General features: G+C 48.1%; 1 protein-coding gene across 1 annotated transcript in view; it reads left to right on the plus strand.

The window, feature by feature from the left end:
* Nucleotides 1-15214, plus strand: part of Znf341 (zinc finger protein 341) — a 37531-nt gene extending 22317 nt beyond the window's left edge. The window contains exons 10-15 of the mRNA XM_090352188.1: nt 1710-1918; nt 7122-7218; nt 10128-10260; nt 12902-13013; nt 13225-13295; nt 14552-15214. Of these exons, the coding sequence (XP_090208314.1) occupies nt 1710-1918; nt 7122-7218; nt 10128-10260; nt 12902-13013; nt 13225-13295; nt 14552-15114 (1185 nt within the window). The 3' untranslated portion in view covers nt 15115-15214. The remainder of the gene's footprint in view (nt 1-1709; nt 1919-7121; nt 7219-10127; nt 10261-12901; nt 13014-13224; nt 13296-14551) is intronic.
* The last annotated feature ends 6150 nt before the right edge of the window (nt 15215-21364 follow it).

Here is a 21364-nt window from a genome sequence, read left to right on the forward strand (position 1 = left end):
AGCGGTAAGGCGGTAGCCTTGAGCTGAAGAGCTCAGGGACAGTGCCCAGGCCAGGTTCAAGCCCCATGACCAGAAAAAAAAAAGGAAAGAACTGGACAAAAGTCAGAATTTCACTTACCTCACAGAAGAGTGATTAGAAGGATGACAGACCTGTCCAAAAGAGGGTGAAAGGGGCGGGGAGTTTAGCCTAGAAGTAGAGTTCTTGCCTAGATCAGGGTTCAATTCCTCAGTACCACATACATAGAAAAAAGCCAGAAATGCTACTGTGGCTCAAGTGGCAGAGCTCTAGCCTTGAGAAAGCCCAAGGACAGTGCCCAGGCCCTGAGTTCAAGGCCCAGGACTGGCAAAAAAAAAAAAAAGAGGATGAAAGCTGGCAACCAGTGCCTCACAACTGAGTAGCTCTCAGGAGGCTGAGACCTATAGAGGACTGTGGCTTAATACCAGCCCAGTATTGCAGAAAGATCTGCAAGATTTTGTCTCTGAGTAACTAACAAAATGCTAGGCTAGAGGCACTGCTCAAGTGGTACAGCACCAGCCAACCTGGTGTTTAGTTCCAACCCAACCCCATCACAAAACAAAACCAAATCCCTCAAACACAATTATGGCTTATCATTGTTATTGTTTTTTTTTTTCTCCAATACGGGGGCTTGATCTCAGAGCCTATACACTGTCCCTGAGCTTTTGTGCTCAAGGTGAATGATCTACCCCTTGAGACATAACCCCACTTCTGGCTTTTTGGTGGTTACCTGGAGATAATGTCTCCTGCCCAGATTGGCTTTGAACTACAATCCTCAGATCTCAGCCTACTGAGTAATTAGAATTATAGGTGTGAGCCACCGTGCCCAGCTATTAATTAAAATTTAACCTGAGAGTCTGCAAAACTAGCCACTTCCCCAGCAAGAGGGGGAGACCTGAGGCAGGCTGATAAAATGGTGGTTCTCAAAGAAAGGTCTCTGACTGTTAGGAGTGAAGTTAGGTCTCTCAGACCTGTTGGGTCCGGGTTCCTTCTTTCCCTTTTCTTCTTTCCCCATCATTCCTAAGGGCACAGCAGTACCAGGGGAATGTACAGAGTCGAGATAACAAGCACCCTTTCCCAAAACTCTATTTGATCCTCAGAGAGAGGACAATAGGGAACTGATAGGACAGATATTATGCCAATTTCCTATAGGTCATGCCTGTAATCCTAGCTCCTCAGGAGGCCAAGATCTGAGGATTATTGCTTAAAGCCAGCCCTGACAGACAAATCCAAGAGACTTATCTCCAACTAACCAGCAAAAAACTGGAAGTAGGGACCAGGAGTTTGGCCTGGTGGTAGAGTGCTTTCCTACCATGCACGAAGACCTGGGTTCGATTCCTCGGTACCACATACATAGAAAAAAGCCAGGAGTGGTGCTGTGGCTCAAGTGGTAGAGCTCTAGCCTTGAGAAAGTTCAAGGACAGTGCTCAGGCCCTGAGCTCAGGTCCAGGACTATCAAAAAAGAAAAAAAAAGCTGGAAGTGGATGTATGGTTTAAGTGGCGGAGCACCAGCCTTGGGTAAAAAAGCCAAGCAAGAGAGCAGGGGCCTAAATTCAATCCCCTATTGTAGCATAAACAAAACCAAACATACAAAAACATACAACACTTGATCTTAATCCAAAGGTCGTTAGGTAGTGAGACTTGGAGCTCTGACAGACAGGCTTCTGCCACTCACCTGGCGCCTCTCTTCCAGGTGTACAAGTGTGTGGTAAAGAGCTGCGCACAGACGTTCCCTAAGCTCGATGTGTTTCTGGAGCACATCAAGAGCCACCAAGAGGAGCTGAGCTACCGATGCCACCTCTGTGGCAAGGACTTCCCGTCGCTGTACGACCTGGGTGTGCACCAGTACTCACACAGCCTCCTCCCGCAGCACAGCCCCAAGAAAGACAGTGCTGTGTACAAGTAAGCACCCCACACCCTCCCCTGGACAGGCAGGAGCACAAAGCCTGCCAAAGTGGTTGTGCTCATGGGTGTGGGTTGGGGAAAAAACAAGACCCTGAGTTCAAGTACCAGGACTGGCAGAAAAACAAACAACGGTAGAGACCTTATCTTAACCAGTAAAAGCTAGTTGCAGTGGTTCACATCCATAAGTCAACTACGCAAAAAGCAAAATTAGGAGGACTGTGTTCAACAGCCATAAACCATGGTTGAAGTGTTGGAGCTTCCACCTAAGAAGTACAGAGGCTCGGACCTCGAAACCTCGTTCTGCCACAAAAGAAAAGCAAATACCCTTACACTTCAAAGTATAATATAGACATCTTTGCATTTCAACCTAAACAGACCTGCCTGTTCTCTCTATCAGTTCCTCACAGTCCATTGGTCATGGGTGTGCTGTGATTTATTTAAACCTCTGCCGTTGTAGATAATTGGGTAATTCTAGTTTATTATTCTAAACAGGGCTACTGGGAACAACTTTGGACATTTATCTTTACCCATATTCCTAGCAGTGATTTGGCAGGTCCGAGGCCCAAGGGAGATCTAAAAATGATTAATTACCTCCTTCAAAACAGAGTTGTTATATGATTATAGTGCAATATTTGAAAACAATAAAGGGCTCCTGGTGAGGGGAACTCCTTATCCACCTCTCTGCCTCTCCTGTCACAGTCAGTCATATTCAAAGTAAGTTTGTTTGGGTTTTGTGCAGGTCCTGGGGCTTGAACTCAATCTGGGCACTGACCCTGAGCTTTTTTGCTTTACTACTTTTTGGAAGATAAGAATCTTCCTGAGTGGGCTGGCTTTGAATTCAGATCCTCTGATCTCAACCTTCTGAGAAGCTAGAATTGCAGACAAGAGCCACTCGTGCCTGGCCTTTTTTTTTTTTCCCCTTTTTCTGTACTGGGATTTGAATTCATGGTCTTATCCTAATTAAGTGGGTACTCTACCACTACAGCTACACCCCAGCTCTTAAAACTTTGTTTTAGTAAGATAACAGTGGCCCATATCTCTAATTCTAGCTGCTCAGGAAGCTAAGGACCACAATTTACAGCCAGTCCAAGCAGAAAAGTCTGCATGTGAGACTCTGCCTCCAAAATAGCCAATGAAAAAGCCAAGCTAAAGGTATGGCTCTAGTGCTAGTGTGCCAGGCAAGCAGGCATACTGAATGAGTGGAAGGGGCTGGATTCAAACCCTGGAACCAACCTAGAACAAAACAAGAACTCACGACTTTTGATGTTGGTGTAATTTCAGACGTCCACCACCTAGATTTCCACTATTACCAATATATTCCCAGACTTCATTAGGTCCTATCCCCGAGAATAATGTGTGGGGGGTGTCCATCAACTTTACCTTAATGAGTTTTCCTAAAAACAGGGAGAGCTACTTACCTAAGCAGTTCTTCTTACCAGACACAGGAAGTTAACCTTAGTACACTTTGTAATCCACAAGACTTACTGGAAGTTTTACAATGGTTGTAATAACATTCTTTATAGGAGATAAAAAACAACAACCATGGTTACTCTGATCTGGAGTCCAGCCCAGGATGGCAGTCTCATCAGCCTGTCACCTCCTGAATGCTGACACAGTCCTCATTCTGTCTTTACCATTTATGACCTTTACTTATATTTATTGTCTTACATGTTTGTGGGAAGATTGAACTCAAGTCCTCATGCTCCATAGGGAATCAGTTCCTCTGTCACTGAGCTATGCTTCTCTTCTCACCTTGATTTGTTTTATTTGTTTTCTTGTTTTGGTTGTAGGGCTGATCCTGAGAATTTTGCTCAAGGCTAGTGCTCTATCACTTTGAGCTGCAGGTTCACTATCAGTGTTCTGGTGGTTAACTGGAGATAAGAGTCACACCATATTTTTCTTGCCTTTAAGCCATGATCCTCAGATTTCAGCCTCCTGGGGCCTGGAGTTTGGTCTAATGGTAAGAGTGCTTCCTAGCATACACAAAGCCCCAGGTTCGATTCCTCGGTACCACATACACAGATAAAGCCAGAAGTGGTGCTGAGGCTCAAGTGATAGAGCACTAGGCCTTGAGAAAGCCCAAGGACAGTGCTCAGGACCTGAGTTCAAGCCCCAGGACTGGCAAAAAAAAAAAATCATAGATCTCAGCCTCCTAAGTAGCTAGGATTATGGGCATGAGCTGCCAGAGCCCAGCTTGTTTTCTTTTTTGAATCAGGATCTAACTATGTAGCTCAGTCTTTCCTTAAACTCTCAATCCTCCGTCGTTGGCCTCTTGAGTACCGGGATTACAGGCATATGTTACTATACCTAACTTGATACTATTTTATCTTGTCCATTGTCCCTATTTGGTCCTGTCTGGTCTAGCCTTGTGATTGGGTTCAGGACACACACACTTCAAAGTGATTTTGTGTCCTTTGTGCCTCATATCAGGAACACATGATGCTCCTTTGTCAAATTCTGCTCACGTTTCCTTGATAACTAATGAAGGCGGTGTTGATGGATTTTCATGGCTTTTGCTAACTTCTGTTCCATATCAATCTACATCTCCTCTGAACGTGAGAGTCTGTCACCTTGCCTCACCAATTTGTGAGGTCTTTGCCTTCCTCTTCCTCTCCTGATGGCTGGGACTCCCTATGTGTAGATATTAATGGGCTCTGAAGGGTTACCTGCCTGGGGTCCCCCCAAGGCCCACATTCTGGTTTTGGCATGATTTGTCTACATACTTATGACCTGGGTTTGATTCCTCGGTACCACATACGTAGCAAAAAGCCAGAAATGGTGCTGTGGCTCAAGTGGTAGAGCCCTAGCCTTGAGAAAATCCAGGGACAGTGCTCAGGCCCTGAACCCAAGCCCAGAACTGGCAAAAAAAAAAAAATTAAAAAAAAAATGGCTCCATCCTCTAGCAGAGGTTTCAAAGTTGATAAAGTGTGGACTCTTTTAGTCTTTCAGAGTGGCTTGTGGCCTGTAAGTACTGTGGCATTTCTTGGTTTGTAATTTTTTTTTTTTTTTTGTCAGTTGTGGTCCTTGAACTCTGGGCCTCTCCCTGAGCTCTTCAGCTCAAGGCTAGCACTCTACCACTTTGATCCACAGCGCTACTTTCAGTTTTCTGGTTGTTAATTGGAGATAGGAGTCTCATGAACTTTCATGCTCAGGCTGGCTTTGAACCACGATCCTCAGGTCTCAGCTTCCTGAGTAGCTAGGATTACAATTTTGAGCCACTGGCGCCTGGCTTGTAATTTATTTTTTGATACTGGGATTTGAACCCAGGACCTCACTTATAATAGACAGGTGCTGTACATACTTCAGATCTCAGTCTCCTAAAGTAGCTAGGATTACAGGCATGAGTCACTTTGCCCAGCTTTTGTGTATGTGTTTATGTGTGTATGTGTGCTGGTCCTGGAGCTTGGATGCAGGGCCTGAACTCTGAGCTTCTTTTTGTCAAGGCTAGTATTCTACCAGCTCCATTTCTGGCTCTTTTGGCAGTCATTGGAGATAAGAGTCTGAAAGACTTAATTGTTCTGTCTGGCTTCCAATTGAGATCCTCAGATCTCTGTATCCTGAGTAGCCTCAGGTATGAGCTTGAGGTACCTGGTTCTGCCCATCTTTTATTTGGTTGAGATAGAGCCTCACAAACTTTTTTGCCCTTTTTGCTAGTCTCAAACCATAATCCTTTCAATCTCTGCCTCCTGAGCAGCTAGATTTATAGGCATGAGCCATTGTGTTCAGCTAGACTTCTTATTTGTTTGTTGCAGCATTCTTGGGGTTTGAACTCAGGACTTGAATGCTGTCCCTGGGATTTTTTGTTCAGGACCACAGCTCCATTCTGGCTGTTTGGTGGTTAACTGGAGGTAAAGAGTCTCATGGACTTTGCTGCCTAACTGGCATTGAACAGGATCCTCAGCTCTCAGTCTCCTGAGTAGCTAGGATTATAGGTCTGAGCCACTTTCACACTGCCAAGACTTTTTTTTTTTTTTTTTTTGCCAGTCCTGGGAACTGAACTTAGAGCCTGAGCACTGTCCTTAGGCTTTCTCAATGCTACAGCTCTACCACTTGAGCCACAGCACAATTTCTGGCTTTTTTCTATATGTGGCACCAAGTAATCGAACCCAGGTCTTCATGCATGCTAGGCAAGCACTCTACCACTAGGCCAAACTCGCAGCCCAAGACATTTATTTTTAAAGCCTTCAAAGTCATTGACATGAACTTAGAGATATAAATATAACAATATAAATATATAAATCTATGATGATATATAGTCTATGGACATATTGATATTTTATATGAATTGATATGTATCTATGACATACAAACTCTCAGCTTAATTTTAATTTTGTTCTTAAATTTATGTGCCAGTGATTGCATATAGAGATTCCTTTTTTTTTTTTTTTTTTTTCCAATCCTTGGTCTTGTGCTCAGAGCCTGAGCACTGTCCTTGGGCTTTCTCAAGGCTAGAACTCTACCACTTGAGCCACAGCAGCACTTCTGTCTTTTTCTATGTATGTGGCACTGGGTAATCAAACTCAGGTCTTCATGGGTGGTAGGCAAGCACTTCACCACTAGGCCAAACTCCTGGCCTGGGATTCCATTCTTGAAGTTCAACAACCTAATTTTTTAAATTTATTTATTTATTTATTTTTGCCAGTCCTGGGCTTGAGCTCAGGGCCTGAGCACTGTCCTTGGACTTTCTCAAGGCTAGAGCTCTACCACTTGAGCCTCAGCACCACTTCCGGCTTTTTGCTATGTATGTGGTACCGAGGAATCGAACCCGGGTCTTCATGCATGCTAGGCAAACACTTTAACCACTAGGCCAAACTCCCGGCCCAGGGATTCCATTCTTGAATACTTGTGTGTTAAATTTGACATTTGAAATATGATGGAAAAAATCAGTGTTAATAAAATCTTTTAAGTAAAAAACTTATAAGTTGAAAAACACAAAAAGACTTCTTCTGGCTGCTGCAGAGAATGACTACAAGAGGTAAGGATCAAGCAGGGAGGCAAGAGAAGAGGCCGCTGCACAAGTCCTGGCAAAAATCACTGGCAACTCAAAGACAGAGGCAATGACAGTGGAGAAGAGTCAGGTTTGAGAAGGAATTAAATGTAAGATTTTGCCTCCTGCTGTGGGCTCTGGGGTGGTGGGGACTGGTCTTCAGATCTGCTGGCTGCGTGGACTTTTTCATCTTCCTGCTTCCTTCCTTCTTAGGTGTGTCAAATGTGTCAACAAATATTCCACTCCCGAGGCCCTGGAGCACCATCTGCAGACTGCCACCCACAACTTCCCCTGCCCGCACTGCCAGAAGGTTGGTGTCTTGATGGGACGCCATCGCCTTGCTCCCCATACCTCAGGCCTCTGGATCTCTCACCTCCTGTTGTTAGGGATTCTCCTCAGTGACTCTGGAAGCCATCTCTGTGCCCAGCAAGTGATTCAGATTCTAGTGCCTCCAGGCTTTAGTTTATCTAGTTCAGACCTCCAGATTCAGGTCTGTGGTCAATAGATACAACAAAAGCTTCTATTAATTCACAGCTGTCCCCTTCCAGGGACCCTGGAGTTTGGCCTAGTGGTAGAGTGCTTGCAGCATGCACGAAGACCCGGGTTGGATTCCTTGGTGCCACATCCATAGAAAAAAGCCAGAAGTGGTGCTGTGGCTCAAGTGGTAGAGCTCTAGCATTGAGAAAGCCCAAGGACAGTGCTCAGGCCCTGAGTTCAAGCCCCAAGACTGGCCAAAATAAAAAAGATGTCCCCTTCTATCCTCCTCCTGATTTTTCCTATTATTATTATTATTATTTAAGAAACCTGTCATTGATCCTGGTCCTCATTTTCTTTCTTTCTTTTCTTTTCTTTTCTTTTTTGCCAGTACTGGGCTTAAGCTCAGGACCTGAGCACTGGCCTTGGGCTTTCTCAAGGCTAGAGCTCTACCATTTGAGCCGCAGCACCACTTCTGCCTTTTTTCTATATATGTGGTATCGAGGAATCGAACCTGGGTCTTCGTGCATGCTAGGCAAGCACTCTACCACTAGACCAAACTCCTGGCCCCCTTTTTTTCTTTTTTAAATTTAATTTTATTGTTATTATTAAGGTGTTGTGCAGAGAGGGGTTTACCACTTCATAAATCGGGTAATGAATATACTTTTTTTGAAATGGTCATGGGGATTGAACTCTGGGTCTGGGCATTGTCCCTGAGCTCTTCAGGTCAAGGTTACCACCCTACCCCTTGAGCCATAGCCCCACTTCCTGTTTTCTGGTGATTAATTGGAGATAAGAGTCTCAAGTTCTTTAGTGCCTAAGCTTGCTTTGAACCACGATCCTCAGATCTCAGCTTCCTGAGTAGATGAATATACTCTTTTGGGCAATTTCGTATCACCTCTTCTTTTGCCTTCCCCAGTTTCCTCCTCCCATCCCTGCCTATTTTTTCACATCGTATATACTAAATAATATGCTTGCATTTGTTCATCCTTCTTCCTTTTCTGTATCCCCACCTTTTACCCTACCTAAAATTAAAAAAAAAAAAAGTAATAAATACACCTCTACCACCACCACCACCAGCAAAAGCCTATATTTCCATTTCCTGCAATTTGTCTCAATAAATAGGAGTTTAAATGTTCAGGGAAATTATACTTTTGGGTCCCTCTCCAAAGGATATTCTCCTTTAGTTTGACTGTGTGTGTGTGTGCCTGGAATCCTGTATAGATTATGTCCAGTTATATTTTAGATCCTTGCTCCCCATTTTCTAACTGTACATAGAAGATTTTCTAGGATGGCCCTGGCTTTACTTGGCCTCATTCTAGACGTTTCCAATTAGATAACCTAACTTTAGGCTTTAGACTTTCAAGGTGCCATGGATTAGGGGAGAAACATGTGCCAATTGCTGTTTTGAGCATTTTATCTGAAATGACTTAGATGATCTTACAGGAAGGGCAGATATCCTGCTCCTGTCCCCATTCTAAGGAGAGAGAGAGAATTAGATCTGTGCCTTTGACCAGGTCTCTATTCCAGGTGAATGATAAAGATGAATACATGGACGAATGAATGAAAGCCTAGCCTGTGTCCATGCTGGACAGAGATTTCGGCTCCTGTATTTTCTGGCTCTCCATTGACTTCCATTCATGTCTTTAGTTCTTATTATTTAAAACTTTATTCTCGCCAGGCACCAGTGACTTACACCTGTAATCCTAGCTACTCAGGAGGCTGAGATCTGAGGATCATGGTCCAAAGCCAGCCCGGACACGAACGTCCATGACACTCACCTCCAGCTAACTACCTGAAAACAGGAAGTGGCCCTGTAGCTCAAGTGGTAGAGCACTAGCCTCCAGCTGAGGAGCCCAGGGATAATTCGCAGGCTCAGAGTTCAAACCCCATGACTGAGCAAAAAAAAAGTTTCTGAAGCCAGGTCAGATGGCTCACGCCTGTAATCCTAGCTACTCAGGAAGCTGAGATCTAAGGAACCAGGTTCAAAGCCAGCCCAGGCACAAAAGGACCTGAGACTCTTATCTCCAGTTAAAGTCTAGAAAACAGGAAATGGGGCTCTGGCTCAAGGGACCAGGGGTTTGGCCTAGTGGTAGAGTGCTTGTGTAGCATGCACGAAGAACCCGGTTCGATTCCTCGGTACCACATACATAGAAAAAGCTGTCTCAAGTGGTAAATCTCTAGCCTTTAGAAAAGGCCAAGGACAGTGCTCAGGCCTGGAGTTCAAGCCCCACAACTGGCAAGAAAAAAAACAGTGAGATCATGTGTTCAAACCTCAGTATCTACACACCAAATAATAATAATTTGTTCCTTTATATGCCAGGCATTTGCCCCATGCCCTGTGCTGCAAAATGGCAAACCTGCTCTATTCTCCTAGTATTTCCCTGTAAACATAGTACTGTAGTTCAGTGGATTGAATGCTGACTTAATGTTGGAGGTGAGAGATCAAAGACAGAATTTGCTTTGTCTAGCATAGCACCAAGAGTTAGGTAGGTTTCACAGAGGCAAAGATACCTGGGATGGACAGATAGGAGTTGGTGAGAGGATGCCCTCTTGGATAGAAAGAACAAAGTGCAGAGTGGGTGTGCTTTTGGCTGGGCTCACGAGTACTGAGAGCTACTGAGTCTGACCCCATGGGCTGAAAGGAGTGGTCTCCATAGGGGCTAGAAGTGGGGCTACAAGAGAAGGGAGGCTGGAAAGGAAGGCTTGTGCAGCAGAACTGAAGACAACTTTTCTCTCCTGCAGGTGTTTCCTTGTGAACGTTACCTGCGGCGTCACCTGCCCACCCATGGCAGCGGGGGCAGATTCAAGTGTCAGGTGTGCAAGAAATTCTTCCGGCGAGAACACTACCTCAAACTGCATGCTCACATTCACTCAGGTGAGAACCCACCTCTCCCTGCCCCTCACACTCCGTCCTCTGTTCTCTCCCCACATGCCCTCCCCCACTCCAGACCCCCTCCTTTCCCCTTCATTGCTCCCACCCATTGCTTCTGTCAGTCGCTTCTGTCTCCTTCCTGGCCCCCACCACCTGCCCCCATCACCACCAGAGATACCCCAGAGGCTGGCGGTGGGACTCTAGCCCTAGATAGATGGCAGGGCCCCCCTACTCCCACACACCCAGGGCAGGGCACTACTCTTACTGCAAAATTCCCACCCAGTCCTGGATAAAACTCTGTCTCCTTGGACATAGTAGAAATACTGCCAATTTCTTTTTTCTTTTTTTTTTTGCCAGTCCTGGGCTTGAGCTCAGGGCCTGAGCACTGTCCTTGGACTTTCTCAAGGCTAGAGCTCTACCACTTGAGCCTCAGCACCACTTCCGGCTTTTTTTTCTATGTATGTGGTACCGAGGAATCGAACCCGGGTCTTCATGCATGCTAGGCAAGCACTTTAACCGCTAGGCCAAACTCCCGGCCCCTACTGCCAATTTCTTATCTTTTAGTTTTGGGGATCGTTGTACTGGTTGAGATTTTGGCCATGGATGGTGTGGTGTAGCCCTAGCCTGGCCTGTGCAAGGCCCTGCTTTCATTCCTTGCACTACGCACGCACACAAATTGTTTTTTTCTAGGTCTTGAATTTAGGATCTTAGTACTGTCTCTGAGGTTCTTCTTTTTGCTTAAGGCTTGTGTCCTACCCTTTGAGCTACAGTTCTACTATGGCTTTTTGGTGGTTAATTGGAGACAAGAGTTTCATGGATTTCCTTGTCCAGGATGGCTCTGAACTGTGTAGCTAGGATTCTAGGCATGGACCACTGACATCCAGCAACCTTTTTGTCTTCTCTATTGAAAAGGATCAGAAGTTTGAGAAAGTCTAAGATGAAAGCTTATATAATGAGAATAACCCTTCTCTCTGGTGCCCAGTCCAATGTTAGTCAGTTCTAAGAAAGCATTTGCCTGGTTACTGGTGTCTCAAGTAATAGAGTGCAGAGAATTTCAGGAACAGTGCCTGGACCCTGAGTTTAAGCCCCAGGACTGGCAAAAAAAAAAAAAAAAAGCATTGTTACATTACAACCCAGGAAGTATATATATGCCCATATATATTAAAACAAAAGTATGGGGGAGAAACAGAAAAAAATATAGACAAGTGTCAGTGGCTTATACCTCTAACCCATCTGCTCCAGAGGCTGAGTGCCTAACAGTAAAGGGGCCCTCTCTCTCTCTCTCTGTCTCTGTCTCTCTCTCTCTCTCTGTCTCTCTCTGTCTCTCTCTCTCTCTCTCTCTCTCTCTCTCTCTCTCTCTCTCTCTCTCTCTCTCTCTCTCTTTCTCTCTTTCTCTCTCTCACGGACTGGGAGTTTGGCCTAGCAGTAGAGTACTTGCCTAGCATGTATGAAGACCTGGATTCATTTTCTCCATTACCACATATATAGAAAAATGCCAGAAATGGTGCTGTGGCTCAAGTGGTAGAGTTCTAGCCTTGAGAAAGCTCAAGGACAGTGCTCAGGCCCTGAGTTCAAGCCAGGACTGGCAAAAAGAAAAAGGAAAGAAAAGGGGCCCTCTCCTCAGCCACACCTTTCCCCAGGTATTTCCAGACATTTCCAGACCAGGGAGCCAAAGTGACCTTAATCTTCCCAGATGCTGCAGAGCATTCCTTAGTGAGAACCAGAATTCCCATAGGCAGCAGTGCTGGCATTTTCCAGAAGGCTTTTCTGCCTGGATCAGCTTCAAACCTTTATCCTCTTCAGCCTCCTGTGTAGCTAGAATTAAGGCATGATCCACCGGTGTCCATCTTAGCTTTTACTTCTAGCATTTTTGTCAAAACTCTGACAAGGTGTGACCACTCTGTCCTGTGCTGGACCCTGTTCTGATCCCGTGCTACTCAGGCTACTTAGACCGGTGTTCAACTCCTCTCTTGCACGCAGCATAACCAAGTCCCTGTCAAGAGCTGCCTGTTCCACTTGCCCAGCCCAGCCTGTCTTCAGCCACCTGCTCTCATCATACTAGCCTGGCCTATCCCCACTCCTTTCTCCCTCCATTCTCGAGACATTAGTCATATCCTGTCTCTCTGCTCAGATCCTCTGGTGGCTTGTCCCTGGGCTGAGGAAAAGCAGAAGTCCTTACTATGGCCTTCTAGTCAGCTGGCTGCTCCACACAATTTACCCTGCCTCCATCTCCCTCCACAGTCTCCCTGCCTTCACTGGCTCCCACACTAGCTCCCAATCTTTGTACCTGCTTTCCTTCTCCCTGGGACTCTCACCCAGATTTCCCCTTGTTCTGCTTTCTGCTTGAACCTTGAACCCAGTACCCATGGCTCACGCCTATAATCCTAGCAATTTAGAAGGCTGAGATCTACGGATCTTGGTTCAAGAAAGTCCATGAGATATCTCCAATTAACCACCAGGAAACCAGAAATGGAAGCTGTGGCTTTAAGTGGTAGAGTGCTTCAACGAAAGAACTCAGGGACAGTACCCAGGCCCTGAGTTCAAGCCCTATGACCAACAAAAAAACAGAGTTGACAGAGAAAGAAGCTGCTCCCCAAATTCAGAATCCTTATCTGGAACCTTCTCTCCCCACCTGTTTCCATAGGTGAGAAGCCCTATAAATGCTCTGTGTGTGAGTCCGCATTCAACCGAAAGGACAAGCTGAAGAGACACATGCTGATCCATGAGCCCTTTAAGAAGTACAAATGCCCCTTCTCGTGAGTAGACTTGCTGTTACCCAGTGGGGTTGCCACATGGTGTGTTGGACCAGAAGGGACAGCCCCAAGGGTGAAGCCCTTTCCCTTTCTCCTCTTGGGCTCTCCCTGCCTCTCTTCCACCCCGCTCCCTTCCTGGGACAGGGGCTAGTGATGGGAATTGCTAGAGGCCCCAAGACTGCTGAGTCCCTGAGACTGGTACTTGGGGTTCCAGGACTCATACAGGCTGCAGCAAGGAATTCAACCGGCCAGACAAGCTGAAGGCGCACATCCTGTCACACTCAGGTAAGAGCTAGACTGGAGGGTCCTCTGCCGGCTCCCCTAGGCCAGGCTGCAGCTGGCTTTGTTCATGTGGGTTGGAGGACAGACCTGTGTGCTGCCCTGGGGCGTGAGGGGGTAGATAGGTCACAGTCCCCAGTCTAAAGGGGAAGCTGCCTGACCATAAAGTGTGTTGCCCAGTATGGTAGAAGTGGGGATTAGGTGGGCCCTAACTGTGACTGGGTGAGTCCTGACAGGTTATGCCAGGGCCTCCCAGGCACTTCTCGGCACAGTGACATTTTGAGCCACATACTTCTTTGTCCCAGGGGTTTTCTTGCTCCCTGCTGGGCATGTAGCAGATTCTACCCTCCAGGTGTCCACACCGTCCTTCCTCCCCCTGGCAGACAACCCAGCATACCTGCAGTCGTTATCAAAGTCCCCTGCCAAGAGCGGGTGAAGTGGCCCTGTTTAAGATCCTCTGTTCCACAGAAAACAGTCAGATGTCAATGCAAGCTGGAAAACTAAACTTGGATTCAGGGCTTCGATTTGAGCCTCAGGGCTGTCTCATTCCTACTGGGCGGCCAGCCTCAGGGGAGCCCCTGCCTCTCTTCTGAGTCCTCAACCCAAAAGGGCCAAGGCACATGTGAAAGGAGGCTGGCCAGGCGGGGGTGTCTGCACTGGCTTGACTCATTTAGGGACAGACCATGTGAGCAGCACTCAGGCCCTCCCTGCCCTCCCCTCTTGTAGAAGCTGAGCAGGGAAGATGGGACAGATAAAGGCTGGGTGCCTGCTTGGAGAGGACCAGGGTGATGACAAAGAAGGAGCAGGGTAGGAGTCTGGAGGCTCCCCAGTGCTGAGGCGTGAGGAGCTGGCTTCCCAGGGAGGGAAGCAGGGAGTGCTGAGTTTGCAGGGATGGATGGAAGAGAATGGAGAGAGCGAGGGGCAAAGGTGAAGACAGTAGGAGGCAGTCATGCTCACTTGTATGATTTACAAAAGCATCCATGGTCTGAGGGGCACAGGTGAAGTGGGCAGTGCACCAGGCTTAGGCCCGGGCGGGCCATTTCAGGCAGAGGAAATGCAAGTGCCAAGGCCCAAGGGGCCGGAGCCTGCTTGGTGCAGAGGAGGAGAACGAGTCAGGGGTGCACAAGTGAGTGAGTGACTAGGAGGAGGTGGGAGATTGGGGGAGCAGAGGGCAGGGCCCACGGGCCTCAGCTGCTCCTGGAGAGACCGACTGCCCTCCTGGGCAGGGCACCGCTCACACGCCCCCCACCCCGGCTCCCCAGGCATGAAGCTCCACAAATGCGCGCTGTGCAGCAAGTCCTTCAGCCGCCGGGCCCACCTCGCCGAGCACCAGCGCGCCCACACCGGCAACTACAAGTTCCGCTGCGCCGGCTGTGCCAAGGGCTTTTCCCGCCACAAGTACCTCAAAGACCATCGCTGCCGCCTGGGCCCCGCCAAGGACAAGGACCTGCCGAGCCGGCGGGCCCCGCGGAGGAGGGCGGCGCCCCGCGGCGGGGGGCACAAGGCGGGGACCCCCCTGGCCGAGCCGCTGGGGCTGCAGGGGCTGAAGGCCGCGGGGCCCGGGCCGGGGCCGGGGCCGGGGCCCGGGCCGGGCGCGGGGGCCGGGGCCGGACCGGGTTCCGCACCCGAGGCCCAGCAGGAGCAGGAGCAGGACGCCGTGCTGTCCATCGTGGTGGGCGGCGCGGTGGGCGCCGACCCCGAGCTTGTGGTGTCCGCGCATCCCGAGGGGCTGGGCTCCAACCTGGCGCTGGCCGAGCTGCAGACAGGGCCCGAGGGCCCGTGCGCCATGCTCGCCGTGCCCGTCTACATCCAGGCCTCCGAGTGAGCCCCGGTGAGGGGCGCCCACGGGTGAGGCCCGGGCGGCAGGCCAAGGCCGAGAGATGCCGCATGCCTGCGGCCCGGGCCCTATGAGCAGCCCGCTGGCGAGAGCGAGAGTGGGCCGGGGAGCCTGGCTGGGCTGGGCCGGGGCTGGACCCCTCAGGGGGGAAGAGTGGCTGGGCCGCCACCCCTCCTCCGGGCGCCTGGAGCTGAGTGACTGTCAGGCTGCTTTGCAGGACACTGGATGTGGTCAGAGTTCCGATCAGTTGCGCCTTTCCCTTGTGGGGGCTCTCGGAAAACATTCAGCATGGTGGGTAGAGAGAGCCCAGCTAGGAACCAGACCCTCAAATCTAAGAGTCGCCACACACTTGCTGTGTGACATCAGCCGCGTCACATCGCCTCTCTGAGGCTCACCTTCCTCATCTGTACGGTGGGGCTTATGTGATCATTCATCATCCTAGGGCTGCCTTGGGGATTCAAGATGATGAAATAAATGTACAAAGGGGTTGGTAAAGCACCCTGGCCTTGAAAGTGCTCAATACATTTTTTTTTATTGTAATGTATAAAGGGGTGACAGTTGTATTTGTCAGATAGTAGGCGCATTACCTCTCACACATTGATACCTTTCTCATGTTTTTGTTCCCATTTCTCTCTCAATAAATTTTTTTTAAAAAATTAAGTAGTTGTTCAAGGAAGGTATCATTTAAGCAGTTTGTGAATATGATGCATCTTGATCAGGGTCATCTTCAACATTCTCATCCCCTTCTTCAACAGACCCCTTCCCTTTTCTTAATTTTGTGGTACATGTAATTGGTATTTTGTTCTTGGTGGTGGTGGTGGTCATGGGTCTGGGCGCTGTCCCTGAACACTTTTGTTCAAGTCTATCAACCCTATCACTTTGAACCTCAGATCCACTGTCAGTTTTTGAGAGGTTAATTGGAGATAAGAATCTCACAGCTTTTCTGCCCAGGCTGGCTTTGAACTGTGATCCTCAGATCTCAGCCTCCTGTGTTGCTAGGATTACAGGTATGAGCCACCTGTGCCAGGCTACAGTGAACTCTTTTTTTTTTGCCACGGGGCTTGAATTCTGGGCCTGGCCTTGAACTCTGGTCTTGGACTTTTGTGCCTGGTCTGGCTTTGAATGGTGATACTCAGATCTCACCCTCCTGAGTAGCTAGGGTTACAGGTACGCAGCTACAAGGAACTCTTGACTGCATTCTACCCATTCCCATCTTCACTCATTTCTCCCTCTCCCTTTGGTCCCACCCCTCCTTGCATGTACCCCTTTCCAGGTACTTATTTTGTTGGGCCTTTGTTTCTCTGTATCTGGTTTACTTTACTGCATAGAATTTTTTTTCCAAGACCTTCTCTCTCTCTCTCTCTTTCTCTCTCTCTCTCTCTCTCTCTCTCTCTCTCTCTCTCTCTCTCTCTCTCTCTCTCTCTCTCTCCCTCCCTCCCTCCCTCCCTCCCTCCCTCTCTTTCTTTCTTTCTTTCTTTCTTTCGTTCTTTCGTGGGTCATGGGACTTGAACTTTGGGCCTAGGCACTGTCACTGATCTCTTTAGCTCAAGGCTACCACCCTACCCTTGAGCCAAGCCCCACTTCCCAGTTTTCTAGAGGTTAATTAGAGATAAGAGTCTCACATCCCTTTGTGGCCTGGGCTGGCTTTGAACTTTGATCCTCAGATCTCAGCCTCCTGAGTAGCTAGGATTACAGGGGTGAGCCACTATGCTGGTGCCTTCCATTTCTTTATGAATGGTACAGTATCAGTCTTTCTAATAGATGAGTAAAAATCCATTCACTGTTGATGGGGATGTAAGCTTATCCAACTACTCTGGAAAACCATATGGAGATTCCTCAAAAAATTAAACATAGAGCTTTTGTAGGACGCAGAAATTCTACTCCTGGACATTTATCCAATAGAACACAAGCCAGGCTATAGTAAAGCCACCAGCACAACCATGTACACTGCAGCACTGGGCATCGGAGCCATGATATGGAATCAGCCCAGGTGCCCCTACATGGATAAATAGATCAAGGAATTTTTTTTTTTTTTTGTCAGTCATGGGGCCAGGTGCTGTCTCTGACCTTTTTTGCTCAAGGTTAGTGCTCTACCACATTGAACCACAGTGCTACTTCTGGTTTTCTTGTGATTAATTGGAGATAAGCTTCACGGAATTTATTGCTCGGGCTCACTTCAGGCTGCCATCCTCCAGTCTCATCTTCCTGAGTAGCTAGGATTACAGGCGTGAGCCACCCTCACCCAGCTAAAACGAAAGTGTTTTAAAAATTCTGAGAGTCCAGATAACCCGGAGAGTTCCTTCCTAAGCCTCTAGATGGCAGCACGAAAGCATAGGGCCTGAAGCATCCTCTGGTCATACAGAGGAGAGTTAAGAGGGGCTGACTTGGTGCTCCTTGGACAATTATAACAAATGCCCTGGGGAAGGAATGTGAAAATTCAGGATGCCAGGTCTCACCTCAGTCCTTTGGCTTCAGAATCTTTGACTGGAACTTGAAGTCTACCCTAAGCAGGCCTCTTTATGTACTCATCATCATTGTACTCACCTCTGACCCTCCCCTGAGCTCCTGCTGCCTTCCCAGCTAGTCTTGATGGTAAGCAAATGCAGGCTGAGCAGGAAGCAGGCAGGAAGAAAGGACCCACGATCCACATTTCACATTTTATCTTCACATTCTGCCTCAGGAGAGGAAACTGAGGCTCAGAGGAAGGCACTACAGAACTGGCTGATGACTGAGCTTTCTTCGGGCTGGCTTGACCCTTAATCCTTTGGGTTGGAACCCTGAGTTGGACTTCAGAGCCAGGCTCCATTTTCTGAATCTTTAGGAAGAAGGTGAAGTGACAGGAGGGTCAAAGCTGATAGTGGTGAGGGCTGAAAGTGTCCTAGCCTGTAAAATGGCCAAAGGAGGGACTAGGGGCTGGGGGGAGGGGGGAAGGGGAGAGGGACAAGACATCTCCTAGGAGAGCTGGGTCTTTTGTGGTTGGATGGATGATAGATGAATAGATGGGGGAAGGCAGCCTAAAAAGAACAAGAGTATGGGGACTGGGGCTAGCGAGTGACCTGGGCAACCAGAAATTTGGGTGAAGTACTCAGATAATCACTAGCTCTTCAGGCTCTCTCACTTTAGAGATGGACCATATACTAAGCTAGGCTTACGGGCATGAGCCACCAATGCCCAACATAAACATTTCTTTGTTGTCTGTTGTACTCATTAAAAACAAGGTTGTAATCCTAGCTACTCAGGAGGTTGAGACCTGAGGATCACAGTTCGAAGCTAGACAGGGTAGGAAAGGCAGTGAGACACTTATCTCTAATTAATCACTCCAAAGCTAGAATTGGAACTGTGGCTCAAGTGGTAGAGCACTAGCCGTGAGTACAAAAGCTCAGGTAAAAGTGCCCAAGCCCTGAGTTCAACCCCAGAACAACAACAACAACAACAACAACAACAAAAGATTAAAAATACCCCACAAGGTCCACAAAGGCCAAAGCTAAGACTTTCACTAGAATATCTAGTGTCAACAACTATCCAGGAAGTATTCAGTCAGTGTTTGACACTCTTTTGAGAGCCCAGGCCCAGCACATTCTCCCCTCCCATCCCAGGTGTGCAAGGAGGAATTTTTTCCCCAGGAATAATCTAAGAGGCTGCCCTGTTTCTTTGGATAAGACCAATCTCTCCTGTGGGCTGATAAAAGACTCCAGCTTCCTTTGAAGCTAGAGCAGAGAGTATCTGGGACAAATGGCTCAGTTGAACAGGTTGGACCAGTTTTGCCTTCCCTGGGGAGGGAGGAGAGGTAACAGGTGCCAAGCTCCCCACCCCCAAGTGCCAGCTTATGACCCCAAGATTCTCAGCTCTGGAAGGGCGGGAGCATAGAGATTGGCTGGCCGCACCTCAGGGTTAAAGGTCTGGACTCTGCCAGGCTTATGAGGGTGTAGAACCCTGAGGCAGGCAGCCAGGGCTCAACTTCTGGGCCTTGGGGCCCTCTCGGAGAGGAAAAGGGTTAGAAGACAGCCCCGCAGCCACTGTACCCCCTCTAGTAATTCACAGATCATACATCCAGGAGTCCCCTCACAGCTGAGGCTGGATGGTAAATAGAACCACATCTGCCTGGTGCCCATGGCTACTCAGGAGGTGGAAATCTGAGGATCAAGGTTTGAAATCAGCTTTGACAGCAAAGTCTGTGAGACTCTTATCTCCAATTAGACACACACACATACACACACATGTACACACACACACACACACACACACACACACACATATATATATCCAGATGTAGAGCTGTGGTACAAGTGGTAGAGCACTAGCTAGCCTTTAGCGAGCGAGCAAGCGAGTGAGGGGGGGGCAGCACCCAAGCTCTTGAGTTCCTGCCCCAGGACACAAGAACAAAACAAAACAGAAAACAAGGGAAAACTAAAACCCACCCATGATGATTCCATGTGGAGGCCATAAATAGCAGCAAAGCAAATAAGTAAATTATGCTTTTGTGCCTTAGAAAAGAAAAACAGAGGAATGGAGAGACGAGGTGTGGGGACTAGAAGAACATTTGGGGAGCTGGTGTGTTTAAAGAAAAGCAAAGGCCAGTATATTGGAGGGACAGAAAGTAAGCAGGGCAGGGAGAGGCTGGGGTAGGGGGTGGCACATCACTGAGAGACATTGAAAGGACTTTAGTACTTATTTAAAAAGAAACACCAATTATTGTATTTATTTTTGTTTATGCGGTACCAAGGAATTGATCTCAGGGCCTCAGAGGGCTTGGCATGCAGCAATTTACCCACTAGACCACATTCCCAGCCCCACTTATTTGTTTGATTGATTCTGGGGACCTATACTTGCTTGACCTACACTCCAGCCTTCTGTTGCTTTAGTTATTTCCCGCCCCCCAGGGCTGGCCTTGGATTCTGAATTTTTTGCCTATGTCTCTCAAACAGCTGAAATTATAGACATGAACTACCACACCCAGCTTATTTATTGAGACTGTATCTTGCTTACTTGAATCTTGATCAGCCAGATCTCCACCTCCCAAGTTGCTGGTGTTACAGTTGGAGCCACCACCACACCTGGCCCGGGTCTTTGGCCTTTCAGCTGAGGGGCATGGATGGTGTGAGTGGGGTTGTGCTGTATCTGATTTTTTTTTTTAAAGATGCTTGTGGTTGCCAGATACAGAACGGAGGAAGTGAGGATGGAGGAAGAAGGAAGTATATCAGGTTCCTGATGCTGCTATAAATGAATTGCCACAAAACTGGTGGCTTACATTGGCACACATTCATGACCTTACAGTTCTGGAAGTCAGTAGTCTGGTATGGCTGGGCACCAGTGACTCACACCTGTAATCCTAACTACTCAAGAGGCTGAGACTTGAAGATTGTGGTTTAAAGCCTTTCCAGGTACAAAGTCCATAAAACTCATCTCCAGTTAACCACCAAAAAGCCAGAAGTGGCGATGTGGTTCAAGTGATAGAGAAAGCACCACCCCATGCCCAGGTCCTGGGTGCAAGCCTGCGTCATGTGCTCACTCTCATATTCTCTCTCTCTCTCTCTCTCTCTCTCTCTCTCTCTCTCTCTCTCTCTCTCTCTCTCACACACACACACACACACACACACACACACAGAAGTCTGCTGTGCTTCTGCAAGACTAACATCAAGTGGGTAGCAGGGCTACATTCCTCCAGGAAATGCCAAGAAAGGGACAATCTGTGTTTCATTGCCTTTTCCAGATATCAGAAGCTTGCCTGAATCCCTTCGCTTGTGGCCACTTTCTCCATCTCCACAGCTATAGGGTAGAACCCTGCAGTCTGACCTGCTTCTTCCTTCAGGTAATTTCACACATCCAACATATTCCAGAACACTTCCCATTCAAGCACTTGCAACACCCATTTAAGGAGATATTATGGGGACTGGACTTCTACATCCTTGGAGAGCCATGGTTCTGCTCACCACAGGAGACTACTGAAGTAGCCCAAGCAAGGGACGATGTGGCTTCTGCAGAGTCACAGCCATGAAGGTAGTGTGTTCTAAGAACTGGCTGTGTGGGCCTTTCCTTCCTCATGGAGAGAAGCTACTCCTCTCTCTTAGTCTTGGTCCTGGATAAGGAAGGGAGTTTCTCAAGGATAAAGCCACGATGGAGCCTGCCAGAGCTCATGCGCAGGCTCCTTCAGCACAAGTTACCCTACTTCCTCTCACCCCTCTGCTGGGTTAAACTGCCTTATCTCCAGGAAAGTCTCACCTGCACCTAGGCCATCACC

The sequence above is a fragment of the Megascapheus bottae genome, chromosome 18, assembly GCF_031878675.1.
Source record: "Megascapheus bottae isolate mThoBot1 chromosome 18, mThoBot2.hap1, whole genome shotgun sequence".
Classification (NCBI taxonomy): domain Eukaryota; kingdom Metazoa; phylum Chordata; class Mammalia; order Rodentia; family Geomyidae; genus Megascapheus; species Megascapheus bottae.